We start from the raw sequence: 16,504 nt of genomic DNA, 5'->3' as shown, positions 1-16,504 counted from the left end.
AAACGAAAGAGTAACCGGGAACGCCCCCCACTCTTATTTCCCTTGCATCTCGCCGAAAGATCATCTACCAACACTTCGTCGATAAATTGTACATTGTAGATTGGTATTGTTTATTTGATGAAATCTTATCGATAATCGTTTATATAAGGATAGAGGGATTAAAATATAAAAATACCATGTTTTAGGGTTACATTCTCTTTATAGTTGTACCACGATGATAATGTACAAAGTATACGGATCTTTAAATTAACAATGAAAAAAGTTTAATATATTTGCATGTTTGAATTTGGTTTTCTCGTCGATTAGCTGTTAGCCAAAGTCTGATCAATCCATATGCGTGTTAGATAGTTGTATAAAAACTCTTGTCACTCGAAGAACCTTAACATTTTCTATTCGAATATCGATTCACAAACTGTGTCTCATCCTTCAAGTCTGTTATCAACTATATGTCATTGCATTTTCGTGGTCTTATTACAACTAATTAGAAAACAGTTATATTAAAACGTCTTACTGTTGAAGACTGAAACGTATATTTATGTATATATATGTATATATTTATATGGAGAATGTACTTTTAGAATATTCTCTGTTTGTTGACAATAATGATGAATAGAAATGAGAATCGTTTAAGCAACGTACTTCACCCTAGCCTCGATGATAACGAATGTAAATGATATCTGCCGAACTTCCTACTCACTCTAGGAACGATAACATGAAATATTGTACAAATTGCAATAAACAACAATCATTAATTTATAATACAGTAGCTAGTCAGTGTCGAAGTAGCTCCCTTAAGCTACACTTCACGTATTAAAATAAGTGGTAGAAATTTTGCAAGATTTTCGATGCATATATATTGGAATCGCAGTCTTATAGATACTAATTATTTAAAAAATTACGTGGAAACGATACGAGGCGTCAAGTTAAAATTCGAGTTCAATATAATGGCAAAATTATAAACTGTTCCGTGTAATTTCGTAATTAACTGCGTGTAACTAAAATAGTATGTCGCGATATTTAATAAATGCCTCTTTCTATGGAGAACCGAATGGTTCCTTCTACCTAATCCTTATAACTGCTTTACTTAAGTAAACATACAGGGTAAGAATATTAAAACATACACATATACATCCTATGTTTGCTTGCTCAATCGTCAAACTTAATGGAATTGACGCTAGTATCTATTTGACCGCCACGGTAGCTACCACGCTTTTTCTTCGTCTTTTCGTGACGAAAAGACTTTCCTCTCGTGTGCTTGAGGTCCATATTCGCTTTCTCTCCCCAAGAGCCACGGGCACCTCTCTGTTGGAAAAAAATATATTCGCTTACCATGTCAACGTTTCACTGGAATACCTCACTACTTCGAACTAACTATGCCCTCTCACCTTTATACAAACTTCTCATCATCAATCATCGAACGTAATTTTTTTATTTTGCGACTGCGCGTTATCGAATGATCTCTTTTTTTCGAAACCACCACCTCCTCCTCCTCCTCTACCCCCTCTGAAACCGCCACCGTGGCCACCGCCCCCCCTTTCATTGTTACCCCATGACCTTCTAAATCCACCTTCGTTATCATTGTTCCTGTCGTTCCCACCCCACGACTTTCTGTTATCAAAACCTCCTCTGCCACCTCCACGACCGCTCCTGAAACCACCTCTGCCACCTCCACGATCGCCTCTGTCACCCCTATCGCCTCTATCTCCTCCTCTATCACCCCTAGGCCCTCTATCACCTCTAGGCCCTCTATCACCGAACCCGCCGCGCCCCCCTCTGAAACCACCTCCGCGACCTCCGCCACCACCGCGACCGCCACCACCCCTTCCACCGTGTTTCCTAAAACCACCCTGTTCCTGATCGTCCTCCTAGAACAAAAAAGAAACTCAGGTCAACCGCCGTTTTCTCTACACACAGGCGAACATCCTCTCGTTTAATTTAGCAGTTTTTATTAAGAATTTAATGCAAATGGGATCGGTGAATGCACGGAAACATGGTCTCAAGAGCTTTTGCAAAACGGCGAGTGACCTGTGCTTCTTGGATGTTTCCAAGCATTTACCTTTGCCTCAAAAGAATTGTTAGCCAATTTCGGATGCAAGTCTACCTCATCGCCCTTTACACGACGAAATGGGGAATTCTTTTGCTGCTAAACATAAAATTTCGTGAATAAAAATATTTCTATTTGAAAATTACCAACTCGTAAGTGTAATATGATTGTCACCTTGTCACCGTTGAAACTGTTGTTTGCCTTCACGAAATTGCTGTAGTTGTTTTTCTGTACTTTTGCAGGAGTTTTCTCTTCATCCTCCTCCTGTTCCTGTTCTACATCTTTGTGTTTCCTCTTTTCACTCTTGTGAGGTTTTGGTGGAGGTACTTCTTTCTGTTGTTTTTCCTCGTCAGAATCACTTTCATCTGAATCTGAGTCTTTTTTAGCTGGTGTCGATTTTGGTGTGCTTTTAGCTGCAGGTATTGTTTTTAATTTTTCACTTTCTGACGAATCGGAGTCCTCGCTGGATGACTCTTTCTTGCCAGTAGCCTTCACCTGTAGTGTTGCTGCCTGTGTTTTAACTGTTTTTTCATCATCAGAATCATCCGAATCGTCAGAACTAGATTTTTGTTTTGCCACAGGTTTTGCTGCTACTTTTGAAGTTGGATTTTTATCGTCGTCAGAATCGTCGGAATCTTCGCTAGAAGACTCAGCTTTCTTGGGAGCAACAACTTTAGCTGGTGTTACTAATTTAGCAGGAGCAGGTTTTTTTGGAGCTGGTTCATCCTCGTCACTGCTATCTTCGCTGGAAGAAGATTCTTCCTTCTTAGCATGAGCTTTCTTTGAGGCTACCAGTGTTGATGTTGGTGTAGGAGCAGGCTTTTTGGCTGGTGGCTCATCCTCACTGCTATCTTCGCTAGATGAATCTTCCTTTGTGACTGTAACTGTTGGTTTTGCTGGTATAGCTTTACTTTGCTTTCCAGGTTTTACTACTGCTTCTTTCTTTTGTGGAGTTACAGGTGCAGGTTTTTTCTTCTCTTGGGCTTTAGGAGTTTGCTTTGCTGGTGGTTTTGCAACAGTTTCCTCTTCTGAAGAATCATCGGAATCTTCGCTTGAAGATTTTCGTTTCTTAGCAGCTTTAGTTGGTGGTGCAGTTGGTTTAGCAGCTTTAGGTGTTTGCTGTTGCTTAGCTTTAGGTGCTGGCTGTGGTTTAGTGTTCTCTTCTTCAGAGGAATCATCTGAATCGTCGCTAGATTCTTCTTTCTTTGCTGGAACCTTTACTGCAGGTGTGATAGGTTTCTTTAATATTGGTTTAACAGGACTTTCATCTTCACTGTCACTACTATCATCACTGGAAGATTTTTTCTTAGCAGCAGCCTTAGGCTGAGGTGTTGTGGCTGATTTAGCAATCGATTTGGTGACTACATTTGCTTTAGACATTTTCTCACTATCTGAGTCAGAATCATCCGAAGATGTCTGGGCTTTAGATACTTGAGGTGGTTTGACTGTTTGTACAGATGCTTTTGATTGTACTTTTGGTGTCTTATCTTCCTCTTCTGAAGAACTATCATCTGAACTTTCTTTCCTCTTTACAGGTTGTGCTTTAGATGGTGTTTTAACAGCAATGTTAACTTGTGTAGCTACTTTTGGTGCTGGTTTTTCATCCTCACTAGAGGAATCCTCTGAGGATGATTTTTTTGTCTTACTATTTGCTTGAGCATTAACTGCAGCTTTACCGTTTAACTGTGGAACCTTTTTTGGTGTTTCATCCTCACTATCTGAACTAGAATCAGAACTACTATCTTTATTTTGTGCTTTTACGTTTAATTTTTTCGGGGACGATTTCTGAAAATACTGAAACACTTCTTGAATCGTCGGCGCTCCCTTAGGTAGTGTGGGCTGGAAAAGAAATAAACGAACGCGGCTAAGTCTCATTTCGTTAATCACTATTTGCCTATTATACATCTGCGTAAGTAATACATTGATGATAATATTAATTACCGCGCGTACAGGAATAAAATGTGGCGATAAAGGAACTTTATTTCAACGTAAATTCGAAATATAAAATAACGAAAATATTTCGCCCACGTGGTACGGCCAAATGGCGGCACTTGATGTACAGCATGGACATGAGCACTCGAACAATCGATCAATAATAGTATATACGCAAAAACTCTCCATAACCTTACCGCCTTTGTTTTCTTCTGAAAAACCTTTGCCAAAGATGCGTCTTTTTTTAATAAATAGTCGTACACAAGGGCAGAAACACTTTGATCTTCGGCGGATGCCATGATGGAAGCGTGTAAAGAGCTTGAAAAATTAGCCGCAATTGGATAGACCACTGTCCTACAATATCCGTTCTTACGAACACAGCGCTGTAGTCGAACACGAATTGCGTTGTAATATGATGCGTAGTTCTTCTATAGTAACATACGTGTTACTTGTAGAACACTTTCTTTTTCGGCGTAATTTTGGATTAGTGATTACGCGTGTTCAGTTAGATCAAAATGTCTCGTTAATTTTTGTGGAAATGTTTCAGTAATTATTCAAATTGCAATACAAAATATTAAGCTTGATTTCACACGTAGCCCGCGTTTATGTTCAATATTGGTGTACTTTACGAACGCGCCGAAATCCGATGTGTATTCTCTATTTTCTGATTGGTGAAATATCGGTCAGTAGGCAGCGCATTGGATGTTTTTAAAATGATAAACCGGCTTTGCAGTAACCTGTAAAGTGCTGGGCTTTTCAGCGGAAATTTAGTTTCTTTCAATTGTGTTTCGCGGTAGGTATTCGAAAATTATGACAGAGACGCAACAGAAAGCAAAATGCATCACGTTGAAAGGCTCGGCAGAGTTGGTCAAGGAATATCTTCGTAAGTTTATCGCCTGCTCGATATTCCGTTTAACCGAATTCGCGGTTGTTGATCGTTAACCGTTTCTTCTGTTACAGTTTACGGCGTGAACAGTATTTTGTACCAGAGAGGAATTTATCCACCAGAAACGTTCGAGCCTGCCGAACATTTTGGCTTGTTCGTGTTAATGTCGACGGACCAGAAGATCAAGGGATTTTTAGATACCGTTCTTGGTCAGATTCGAGAATGGCTCACTCAACGGAAAGTACAAAAAATCACCCTCGTTATAACGAACGTGAATACCAAAGAAGTTTTAGAAAAATGGGATTTCAAAGTTGATTACGAGGGTCAAACGTCTAATGGCACCAATGATAGCACAAGTAACGGCCTTCCTGAAGTGGGTATGAAAGATGTGAAGATTATACAAAAGGAAATCCGTGAGGTCATACGTCAGATCACAGGTAACTTCTTGCATTCAAGGATTCAAGGTTCTCTAATAAAATCTTTCTACATTCAAGAAACATTGTAAGTGTTTTTTGGGGACCTTTTTATGTTTCAGGTACTGTAAGTTTCCTTCCACTATTGGATTGCTTATGCTCATTCGATATCTTGACTTATACTGTACCTGACTGTGGTATTCCAAAAGAGTGGGATGAAACACAGCCTGTTTTTATTGCAAACAGCCAAGAAGTACAGTTAAGATCATTTTCAACTTCTATTCATAAAATGGAAACCATAGTTAGCTATAAGAATATTTGAATTTAAGTGTTTTATTCCTGGTGCTTGAAGTGTGCATACAAAATATGTGTATAGTTCAACTCCTTAGCAATATTTAATATTAAAGACTGCTATTTAAATATCGATTTTTCTATGCAAATAATTCTAACATAATGTAACGTATATATGTATATATATATATATATTTTTTGAAATAATTTTCGTAATTAGCTCATTTTGTGGAAAATCCATGGGTCTAGGTTCCTGTTACTTCTTCTTCCTTGTGTGAATACACATTCCTAGCTCTACCTTTAAGCCTACTTACAGTCCAATCTACGGTTAGGGAAAACAAGGAATTGACAAGAATCTTGGCAGATTTTATTAAAACATAATTGACTATTACACTTAACACAGGAATTATATTATTTTACTTGGCAAAGCATGAAAGATACGACTAGAATAAAATATTTTTCGTGTTTGACGTTCGTCATATACCAAATCGCAAGTAACATCGTTAGCATTACATAAATACTCTTAGGTGTACAGGTGCTCCAAAATTTATCCAATACTTCGTCTTCAATATCATTTTTCTTTCTTTCTTTTTCTTCTTTTTTTCGATGTCACAATGTTCACTGTTGTAAAGAATGTTACAGTAACACACGAACTTGTCGAAACGAAATCTCGAAATATGTATATAAACGCAGAACGAAAATACAAATCTTCAGGAGCACGTACACGTTTGACTAGGCATCTTTCGTTAGGTGTGTGTGTGAGTTTAATTAATCGCGGCGGATTCGTATCTCTTTTTTCGGTGCGCGATCAAACGAAATTCAATACAAATCTCGTGCCTTACGTAAACTAGTATTTCTTTTTTTTGTTCTTTCGTCTCGCGATATTCGTCGAATAATTGGTATCTTGGTCGTAACATTCTTCTTTTTTTACGGTACCTATTGTACCCGACCGTCTTCGAACGTCATCGAAGACCATTTTTTTCTCTCTCTTTTTTTTTCTTTTCTTTAGGAAACATCAACAGCGGCTTATGCTTCGTTTAATAATTGCAGCGTTCGTTTTCCCTTACGACAATTTCGCTATTAACTCGTTAGTACTTCGTGCTGCTAGGAGTTTAGCCTTACGATCCATTTAGTGCACTTCGTTTCGCTATTTAGACTATTCGCTGTCACGCATCACGTACAAAACGAATCGTTCGGTCGGCCCTCTCTATCTCGATCTCCTTCGATCTTTCGAACAAACTAACGTTATACTTCTCTTAGCTTTCGAGAACAAGGCAAGCTTGCTTGTCATCCGCGCGGTTCACAATCTCTCTCTCTCGCTCGAGGGCGGACACGGCACGTCCGTAATAATCTTTAACGCGCAAGCTGTACGCTCTTTTAAATCTCGCCTAGACTAGATTTGCTTCGGTTTTTTTTTTTCTTGGTTAGTTTTACACACTGCAAAAGCTGCTGGAAATACGTTGAAGTTTATAAACATTCTAATCCCTGCTGATCCGCTGTGACTGTAATTTCGCGTGACGTATTTTTCGTCTTCTTAAAATTAAGTGCACCGATTCTTTTCTCTTCTTCTTCTTCTTCTTCTTCTTCTTCTTAGGCTGAGGAGATGACGGGTAGAATGGAAAAATTGTCGAAATTGGTGGGTTTCGTTTGGTTCGTCACGAAGTGTTCGAGTTAGGCACAGCCTCGCGGATCAGAACGAGTCATGTCTTCTATATATTATACGCGATAATTCTCGGTTCGAGTATTCGTAAAAACGCGTCTCCTAGTAAAAACATTGAAAAATAAATAACGCGAAACAATATACAATATTTTACAGTAGCGCGCTTTATAGTGTTATATCCGTGGGATAGGGCGATTCTCGCGGTTCCATAATCGATGCGGTGTTCCATTGACTTCCGTCGCAAACAAGAAAATTAAACGTTGCGGAAGTGGATTGGTCACGTTGTCCGTATTTCTCTTCTTTTTTTTTTTTTTTGTTTTAATTTTACGGGATTTCACGCGCGACAGGATGATCTCGTTACGTTCACGACGAGATACCGTGGACGTTTCACGACAACGATCGACTAACTATCGTCACGAACGATTGGTAGAATCGTTCGCCTACGCGATTATCGTTCCGCGGTCTTGTTCTCAGCCCTGGGTGACAACACTTTTGGTGCAACGCTATGCGCACACCTCGATCTCTTCTCTCATTTATACACCTCTACTTAAGTTTACCTTGGACTAATCGCTATATTCGATTTACGATCGTTTTATGCGTAAAATATCATAAAATACATTCTTCTTTTGTTCGCTATGATCAGGCTCGTCGTTCCGCTCCGCTGTCGATCGTCTGTTTTCTTCGTTACGCTCTCGCCTCTCTCTTGTTGTATCAAGAACGAATTGGATCGTAAGAAATGTAAGGATTTACGACGGACGCGTGGTGACGAAGCCACGAGGGTGGAGGATATTCGGTGGAATCTGAACAGCAGACGGAACGACCAGCCATCGATGACTCACGATGACTTTCATACAAATCGTTCGATAGGTACGAGCGACGAAATGAATTCGTAAACGAAAAAGCACGGCGGCACTAGTAAGCTTGCACGGACATCATACGCTACCACGATTTTCTTTTTTTTCTCTTAATTTTCCTTTCGCTTCGCTTCGTTCGAAAAAGTCTCACGGTATTTATATTCGCTAAGAATGGCAGAGTACTCCTTCCTCTTCTCTTTCTCTCTCGCGGAAGAACAGCTGGAACGCTGGTTGTTCGCTCGTTTCGTTCGACAACTACATCTCTATACGTAATATTTTATAGCTCTAAAAATGTAAAAAGTAAGCGTGCGTGTGTTCCCCGATCGATAGGGACGCGAACACACGAGTTTCCTTCGTAACAGAAACATTTGAACTTCACTTCCCTCTTCTCCTCGACGAACACGGAACTCGTTCATTTTTATCACCACCTTGTTTTCTACCTTTACGTCTGTTTTTTCTCCTTCTTTCTTTTTTCCTCCCTTTCCCTCCCTCATCGATCGTTTTGGCGAGGCCAATCGAGGCCGATATTACGATTCGGTGGCTGTGCAGCGAAAATGCAATTACTCCTGGCAATTCTTCCGGCGATGCTTGCTCCGTTAATTAAAGTGCCGCCTGATTTCTTCAGCCTCGCCGTAATAACGCAACCAACCCTCTTTCATTCGAAAACCAGAGTCACAGACGACTCTTTCGACCAATTCCCAGCGAGTTTCTCCGCTCTCAAATGTCTCTGGTCCCGAGAAACAGGAGAAGTTTCGTGTTCGACGTTTCGATCGATCGGTGCTCGAGCGCGCGCAGCCACACGTCGCACACACATCACACACACACAGACACACACACAGACACACACACACACGCTGCTCGAAGGGAAATACAAGGAATACTTTGTACAAGAGCGTCCTGGACGCGTCTGAACGCACGCTTCGACGAATCGTCGCTCGAAAAACCCGAGGAGCGTCTTTTCACGGTGGTTTTGCTCCGGATTCGAAACACCTGGCCGTTTTCTTCGAGGCAGCCCTCTTCCGTTAATCCTTCACGAATTCGATCGATCTCGAAGAACCAATACCGACAATTCTACACGCGCAAGCGACGGTGGATTTAGAATTTCTCTTTTGTTACAACGAAAACGTTTGGTACATTTCGAAGCTTTCGAAAGTTCCTCTACTTGGTCGGTGTCTATGAGCAATTTCTGCCTCGAAGACATTGGCCGCCGCGTAGGAAGACACTCGTTGATCCCGGAAATCCTATTACAAGATCTCGAATCGTTCAGGCCGAGTCTTTCCTCCTGCAATCCCGTAAAACGGAATCGTCGCGTCCACGTGGTGTTCTAACGATCCCCGCACGTGCTTGCGGATAAGGTTTACGACGTCTTCTCCGCTTCTATTTTTCTCCCTCTCTCTCCCTCTCTCTCTGTTTCACTCGGTTGTGAGTCTTTCGAGGTAGAGAAGGAAAGAAAGGCGAAAGAACAGAGGGAAAAGGAAAGAGGGATTTGCCAGTCGCTCCGAGGAAAGATTGCAGGGGCAAGGAGGGTGCGAAAGCAGCAACGTCGAGAGCCTTTGGCAACGAAAGGAGAATCGATAGGACCGTATGTATCTGCGGGCAGTACAGAGTGTTATCGAACCGTGTTTTAATTCTCGATACGCGTAAATGATCGACGAGCGAAAAATAGCGTTCTCTCCGCGGGTGAAAATTAAAGCTGTTGGTACGCGCGCGCGGTGTGAACCGGCCGGGAACAAAAAAAAAAATATACAACAACGTATCCCCTGCCGTAAATGCAGTTTACACACATGGGACTTAAATTTGATTTGACCGCGATATTTTGCGCGTGGTACATACCGTCCGTGCGGCAACGTTTATCGTGTTTCTGACATTTTCAACCGGGGCCCCACTGTGTACAGCCGCGAGAGGAAGAGAGAAAGGGGTGAAAAATAGAAAGTCCCCCGTCCGACGGCGTCCCTTGTTCCTCGAGATCCTCCGTTCCTGGTGCTTGCTCTAGGACGACGACGACGACGACGTCGAGCCACTCGACGATGCTCTGCAACGAGAAAAACGTGTTTTGTAGTGGAGAATTAAGGGAGGTGCGACGTCGTTAGAGGTATTTTCGTAAGAATATCTCGAGTTTCGCCGGCGACAAGATGGCGTGTACAAGCCGCTCGTGAAGGGAGCGAAATTAGCCGTTTCACGGTGATCTTGGCCGCGTCTAGCGGGTCAATCAAATATTCAACAGTTAAAACCAAACAACCAGCCACCCCTCCTCGGCGTTGATCCGTTTATCCTGGCAAGTCCTCCGGCAATTTCTCATTTCGGAACGAAACGGAAGCCCGGGTTCCCTCTGTTTTCCCTCAAACTTTCTTCTCATCCGCGGTGTTGTTTCGACGCGGTTGTTACTCTCCTCTCTTTGTCTCCCTTCCCCTCGCAATTCTCCTTTGTGCCATGGATGAAGCATCGTTCAGAAGGATACCCTATTTGTCTCCCTTGTTCCGTTACCGCGCGTGGATCCATCTTTATCTCAACGCGGCTCACCCTACCTAGATATTCGGTATAACGGAACGTCTCTTGCCTCCCCTTTCGCCTTCTCCTCGACAAACGAGCGGCTTAAGGTGGCTAATGGAATCGACCTGGCCAATGATAGTTCGCCTTGGCTTTGCTTTAACGAGCAGACCAAATGGAAATTCCATTTCAACGATTATTCTACGGGATTGTACCTTTGCACCGTAGGTACACCATTGGTTACACGTGACGCGAACAATTTAGAGCAATATTCTGGAAATGTTCTTACCTCGTTATGCACGATCAGCGAGAGAAAGATCGACGCTGTGGACACGAAGCTTCCGCATGTCAGAGATGGGTTCCGTAATTCAGCCGGAAAAGCATGCTCCTGTTGGCGGATCCGAGCGGACTAGTTGAGCTGTCGACGGTCCAGGACGCGTGGATGACGTTGGTCGGCGAATCGCTTCATCTCCTGGGGCTCTCCTGTGGCAGCAAGTGGCCGTGGAAATTATTCGTGGGCCCCCCGAAAGGTGATTCCGCCTCAGCTCTCCCGGACTTTCCGGCCTAATTAGTCCGGTTCTATTAAGTTTATCTGGGGGCATCGGGGTCGCCAAGTTCCCCGGGGAACTCGAGCGCTGTTGGAACGAAAGTTCGCCTGGAGATAACTCCTGGACTAAGTAGCGAATGATTAAGCCAGAACGCCGTGGATCGTATGCTTCCATGGTGCTCTCTCTCGTCTCTGATCCACGGCCTCGCGCTAAGTAACAATTAGACCATTTTCCTACAATCAGAGATCATTCTTAAAGACTTTCGTCTCTCGGATGGTGCTTCGCTAAATTCTCACTTTCGTGCGATGAGAAACGGACGTTGAACTTAAATTTCGATTTGAAATACGTCTGATAATTGTTAAACACTTTGCTCTCAGTTTTCACGAATTTTCGTTTCGGAAGATATTTCGAAACACCAACGAAGGGATATTTGCGGTTAGTTCAGCGGTTAGCTTTCTATCCGGTGTACAGTCGATAGTATAGAGAGGGTAAATTCGCGTTAGCAGTTACGAACAAGCGGAATCGGTAATAGATGCGGCGCGACAAATATGTTTTTGCCAGCGTGGCTGGAGAGTGCCGATAATGGTCTTTGCGTCTAATTACCACGGGCCATTAGGTTTATCTATGAACGTTGAAAGTCGCCCAGAGTTTCGTTCTTGTTACCATCTGGCGGCGAATAAACAATTTCCACTGTCGTTTTACCTATGCATGTTTCCGCGCAATTATCGGCACCGCGTTCGCGTATTAATACGCGATTACAACGTGGACCGGACGATTAAAAAATAATTGCCGTTCGCGAGTGTCCACAGTTCGGCGGGAGGGGCGGTCGAATGAAAATGGGAAATTTAATTTTTGTCTCGCGGCCTTTTCGAGAAACGCTCGTTAACAATTTGTCCACGGTAATTGATTTCGATCGCGCGAGAACGGAGGCGCGAAACGAGAACCTTTTTCATCCGCCATTAACGAATTTTCCCCCGGTTAAAAAGTCGCCGCCGACACTTTCAACGCGTGAAATTTTAATTGTCGTTAATCCCTTCTGGCCCTTCCTTCTCTAGCGACTAACGAGTTTCTCGCGACGCAAAGTTTCTCACTCTAATATGCGATAGTCAGCACTTGTACCATCTTCAGATTCGTAACTCGGAAGTGTCTTATAGTTGGCCGAGCATCGGCTTCGAGACCGTGCTAAGTTAGCCCGGGTTACCACACGTTGAATAGTTTGCAAGTCCATTATGGCGGGCGTTAAGGACGCGTATCTTGCACACGTTGCACCACGTTACACTGGTATAAATCTTCGTCGTGTCCCTCTCGATACGTGTATATCCGACGCGTTACAGCGTTACAATTCTCAATTATCGTCCTACGAAATCTTAAGGACGCGTATCTTGCACACGTTGCACCACGTTACACTGGTATAAATCTTCGTCGTGTCCCCCTCGATACGTGTATATCCGACGCGTTACAGCGTTACAATTCTCAATTATCGTCCTACGAAATCTCTCTCTCTCTCTCTCGGTACTATTCTCTTTTCTCAGCATATACTATACGAACGAGTACCATTTCCTCAGGCCTGTAAGCTTGGCTAGAAAATTTTAACGGATTAAATTATCCCAACTGAGCAAACGTGCAAAGAGAAACGTAAACATTCCGGGGCGCATTTCCAAACACGGGGAATTTAGCAGCGATTTCTTTGGACGATCGTTTGCCAGTCTCTCTCTCTTTCTCGACCTTTTGCCTTTTCTCCCAGCGTTTGGCGTGAGAAGCGTTCGAGCTCTCGTTGCGTTTCGGGAGTTCGCCTTTTTCCTTCATCCCTGGCCAGCTTTTTTTCCTACGGTGCAAAAGGTTGCCGCGAGTTAGCAAAGAGCTCCCCGGTTCAGATATCGCGGAGCTCATATCCCAGGGCACTCTTTTCGCTGCGTTTCAACCCCCGACCACCGTTTCTTCTTTTTCACCCTCGCAAAACGACCGTTCCTCCGCCGCTAGCCCGAACGAGCCGCGCTATCTAAGGACTCCAGGGAGATCCAACTTGGATATTACATCGGGTTCCGCGTTTATTAATCTACCAATTACTTTCACGGAGTCACGGAAACGTGCCGGAACTGTCGACGGTGGGAATGAATCCCTTTGCAAGTGTTTAATCCTTTCGTTTAGTACTGCACCATATTTCTGTCGTGTAATCTCACGCTTAACGCTACGACACGTATCGGAGAGAGAGAGAGAGAGAGAGAAATTCGGTCCAATTCGTACGAAGAAACGAATCGTCTTGGACTCACGCGAGTTTCTTCGCACGTAGCGATTAAGAGATCGATAAAATTAGGCTAATTGTGCGAAAGTGGGTGAAAGAAGCGCGCCGAGGACGCGGCGAGTGGCGAACTTACCTCTGACATGGATCGACGGCGTAGCCAGGCGTTCGTCGCGGGCTCGAAACGAGGCAACGGCGAACAGGAAGAGCTGGAATATGTAGGAAACGAAGCGGGAAAGTGGAAAACGTCTGTAGGATGTGGCGTGTGCGGGAGTAACGTTCGGTGTTTGGACTGGGGAATGGAAATATCTGGTGGAAAAGTGTCGGTGAGCCCGAGGAGAGCGGAGAAGACGAGGACGCGTATGTAGGAACCTGAACAGTGGGTAACGGGAGGGGATGTGGGTGAGGCTACAACAAAACAAAACACGATGAATGTCCCGATGTGCAAGCTGCAAGCACAACAATGTCAGGAAGATCGATGGTTAGTCTTTGTCGCGTGGCGTCGCCGCGAATTACCTGGATAGATGGCCACCGATAACGCGGCTACCGATAAATTTCCACCGCGACGTTTAATATTCTGCCACGTTCTTCCGTCATCAGAGAACGCGCTTTCCGGGTTTGCTTTATGACACCGGCGTGTGGGCGCGTGGCAACTCTATCCAGCCGATTCGACGACGTGTAATTTGGATTAGAGATTAGTAGTAGCGGCGTATATTATTGTTGTACACCGGCAAAAGGCAATACATTTTGAAGCGTTCATCTGGTTAGGATGTTAGCGAAGATCGTAGTGAAAGCGTTAGCAAGTAGAACTGAGACTGTTAATTGTTAATTTACCTTGACAGTGCCGCTAGATGCGCTAGAAGCGGGCGAGCGTCACGTCCTCGGCGAACGAAGAGAACTTATCCATATCTTGAGTTAGCGAGCAGAACAGAAACACGTTTCCATTAATTCCCCGGTGATAATCGTCTAAGAAGACGAGGCTTCGACGATTCGATCATTCCTTCGATTCAGAATAATTCAACCCTTTTATCGCGATGTTCCAATTTCAAAGGGTTAAACTAGGGGATACGAAAAATTGCGAATCGAAGGAGTGGGAATCGAGGAAGCCAGCGTGATAGCACGACAGGTGGAAAAAGGCGAAATTCATGGTGGGAAAGTGTACGTTTTTGAAAGCGGGGACGCGGTCCGGCCTCGTACTACACCGGCGGTCGTCTTACGGGCTCTTCAGGGCTCTTGGTCGACCCTCGAGAAGAGCGAGCCACGAGAGCTGGCACACGGGGTCGAGAAACGGTCATAGTTCTATTTCCGTCGCTCGTGAATCATTCTCGCTTCACCTATCTCTCTTAACGCCGCTAGAACGCTCGTTCTCTATGGCTCCGCTGAAAGATGCCGCGTCCCTGATAAACCTTCTTTCCGTGGATGATTTCGTAGGAGGAATCTCTCTCTCTCGCGATGAGAAAGAAAAACGCTTCCGTTTCTCTCGTTCATGGCTTCGAGTTTTCACGACTGCCTACGAACGCGAAACGAACGCGAAACGAACGATATTTCGAGACTCTTCTCCTTCTCTCGTCTGCACTCCGACTGGTCAGTGGACGTTTCTAACGACGGAAATTTGACCGGCGACTAAACGCGCCGTTTCCGGACTTGCACACCGATAAATTCCTCGTGGTAAAGTCGCCTCCACTCTTGGGAATCGCTTTACGACGCGTACGGTTGTCAATGTCCCTGTTAAAACGTGCAACCATCGAGTGCAACCAAGCAAGAGTACGCTATTACTGGGATAAACGATCGCGAAATATGGCCGTTTCGTTCTTTTCCACAGGCAACTGACTCTCGTAGGAAATTTTAATTCTAGAAAGGATCAATTGCCAGTGGATCGAGGACTACTTGGGATTAGCCAAAAATTAGCACGATCGACAGATGGTACTCTATCTGTCCCAGATTTCGAAGATCGAGATCTCGGTTTGCGATCGGAACGGTGCTCGATCGGCCGGCAACGCGGCATCCAAGTGCATAACGGGACGATAGCCTCGCCACGGTAATACGTATCAGACTACATTTCACGGTTGATCGAGGCCCAGCCCGGCGCCATAGACAATTTCCCAAAGGGTTCCCAGACCGATATAATGGGGTGGCCAAGGTATATACCGTGGCCACGTAACTCTATCGCATTACCGTTGACCCGAGCTAGATGCTGGCTCGTTCTCTCGGGGTGAATTCGTCAATGGCTCGTCGATGCCTGATCGAGGGCAACGGGACCTGCTTCTCGAGGGTCAATTCTCCAATTGTACTTCCTGGCACGTACGTTGATCGTGCCTGGCTACACCCCTTCTTCTTGCCTCGTGATCTTCGTAGTTTAGCTACTCTTCGTTCTCCTCTACCTCTTTCTCCAACCTGCCAAACGTACAATGCTTATTCTTTCCTCATCTTGCAATTCTTTTCTCCGATCCTAATGAGAAAAACGGGCGAGCTTCGGCGGACTTTCGACATTCATTTTTAACGAATTTCCACCTAGAAGCTTCCTGGTGTGTGGAACGATCCAATGTTTCTTCGGTATATAGAGTTGAAGGTAGTACTTTGCGTATTTTTTAATTAATCGGTTAATCAACCGAAGAACGTAGAGCCACACTCCGTGTTCTACTGTTAATGTTATCAGCTTGTTGTTAACACACGCGGAGTAGACGACAGAGAGATCAGTGGACACGCATAATCACCGTTTGCCGACCACGGTCCACCGAATGTCCTAGCAGTCGTTATAGTTTAATGCGTCCCGCAGCATCGTAATGCGTCGCTGGCCGTTCGCTCGTGTAAACATTGCGTACGCTCGAGAAACGAGAGAAATCCCGGCGACCACGTCTATGAACCCGACAGTGCCTCCTTATAACCGTGCGCCATTCCCCCGGGGACATATGTCCTTATACCCTGCTCCGTGAGCTTTAATGAAAGCCATAAAGCGCTCTCTGGATCGTGCTTGCGGCGCACTGGCTGGGCTATACTGGTCACAGGATGGAATGCGGTTCGTAGCTGAAGGTCGGAGTACGCCCTCGCGAGGGGGCCGATTAACAATTGAAGCGACGACCCGGATAACGGAGTTGACGCGGCCAATGTACGACCACCTCTGACCGTGAATCTCGCGCGCTCTAGAGCTGA

At 44.4% G+C, this 16,504-nt stretch overlaps 3 protein-coding genes across 4 annotated transcripts in view; 1 reads left to right on the top strand and 2 right to left on the bottom strand.

Annotated features, from left to right (window-relative positions):
- Positions 1 to 920: 920 nt before the first annotated feature.
- LOC108572046 (nucleolin 1-like) lies at positions 921 to 4,356 on the bottom strand. Of its 2 annotated transcripts, none has more exons than XM_017934242.1 (4): positions 4,174 to 4,356; positions 2,219 to 3,883; positions 2,057 to 2,143; positions 921 to 1,302 (listed from the first exon to the last, which is right to left on the bottom strand). In XM_017934242.1, the coding sequence occupies exons 1-4, from the start codon at positions 4,273 to 4,275 to the stop codon at positions 1,147 to 1,149; spliced, it is 2,010 nt and encodes a 669-aa protein (XP_017789731.1). In that variant the 5' UTR covers positions 4,276 to 4,356; the 3' UTR covers positions 921 to 1,146. The 2 variants fall into 2 exon arrangements, with proteins under 2 accessions (XP_017789731.1, XP_017789724.1); XM_017934235.1 differs by lacking the exon at positions 2,057 to 2,143 and adding an exon at positions 1,386 to 1,865 and having other exon boundaries at positions 1,231 to 1,302.
- A 430-nt stretch (positions 4,357 to 4,786) lies between these two features.
- On the top strand, positions 4,787 to 5,597 carry LOC108572398 (mitotic spindle assembly checkpoint protein MAD2A). The gene is made up of 3 exons (XM_017934636.1): positions 4,787 to 4,859; positions 4,937 to 5,299; positions 5,398 to 5,597. Exons 1-3 carry the CDS (start codon positions 4,787 to 4,789, stop codon positions 5,595 to 5,597), a joined length of 636 nt encoding a protein of 211 aa, XP_017790125.1.
- A 7,939-nt stretch (positions 5,598 to 13,536) lies between these two features.
- The window catches only part of LOC108572497 (toxin Bcs III 15.09-like), a 38,131-nt gene continuing 35,163 nt past the window's right edge, over positions 13,537 to 16,504 (bottom strand). The window contains exons 3-4 of the mRNA XM_017934759.1: positions 14,189 to 14,263; positions 13,537 to 13,803 (exon numbers count right to left, since the gene is read on the bottom strand). Of these exons, the coding sequence (XP_017790248.1) occupies positions 14,211 to 14,263 (53 nt within the window). The 3' untranslated portion in view covers positions 13,537 to 13,803; positions 14,189 to 14,210. The remainder of the gene's footprint in view (positions 13,804 to 14,188; positions 14,264 to 16,504) is intronic.

This window comes from Habropoda laboriosa, unplaced genomic scaffold (assembly GCF_001263275.1).
Source record: "Habropoda laboriosa isolate 0110345459 unplaced genomic scaffold, ASM126327v1 scaffold34, whole genome shotgun sequence".
In the NCBI taxonomy this organism is placed as follows: domain Eukaryota; kingdom Metazoa; phylum Arthropoda; class Insecta; order Hymenoptera; family Apidae; genus Habropoda; species Habropoda laboriosa.
Note: the sequence above shows the minus strand (reverse complement) of the source record. Positions and strands in the feature narration are given on the sequence as shown.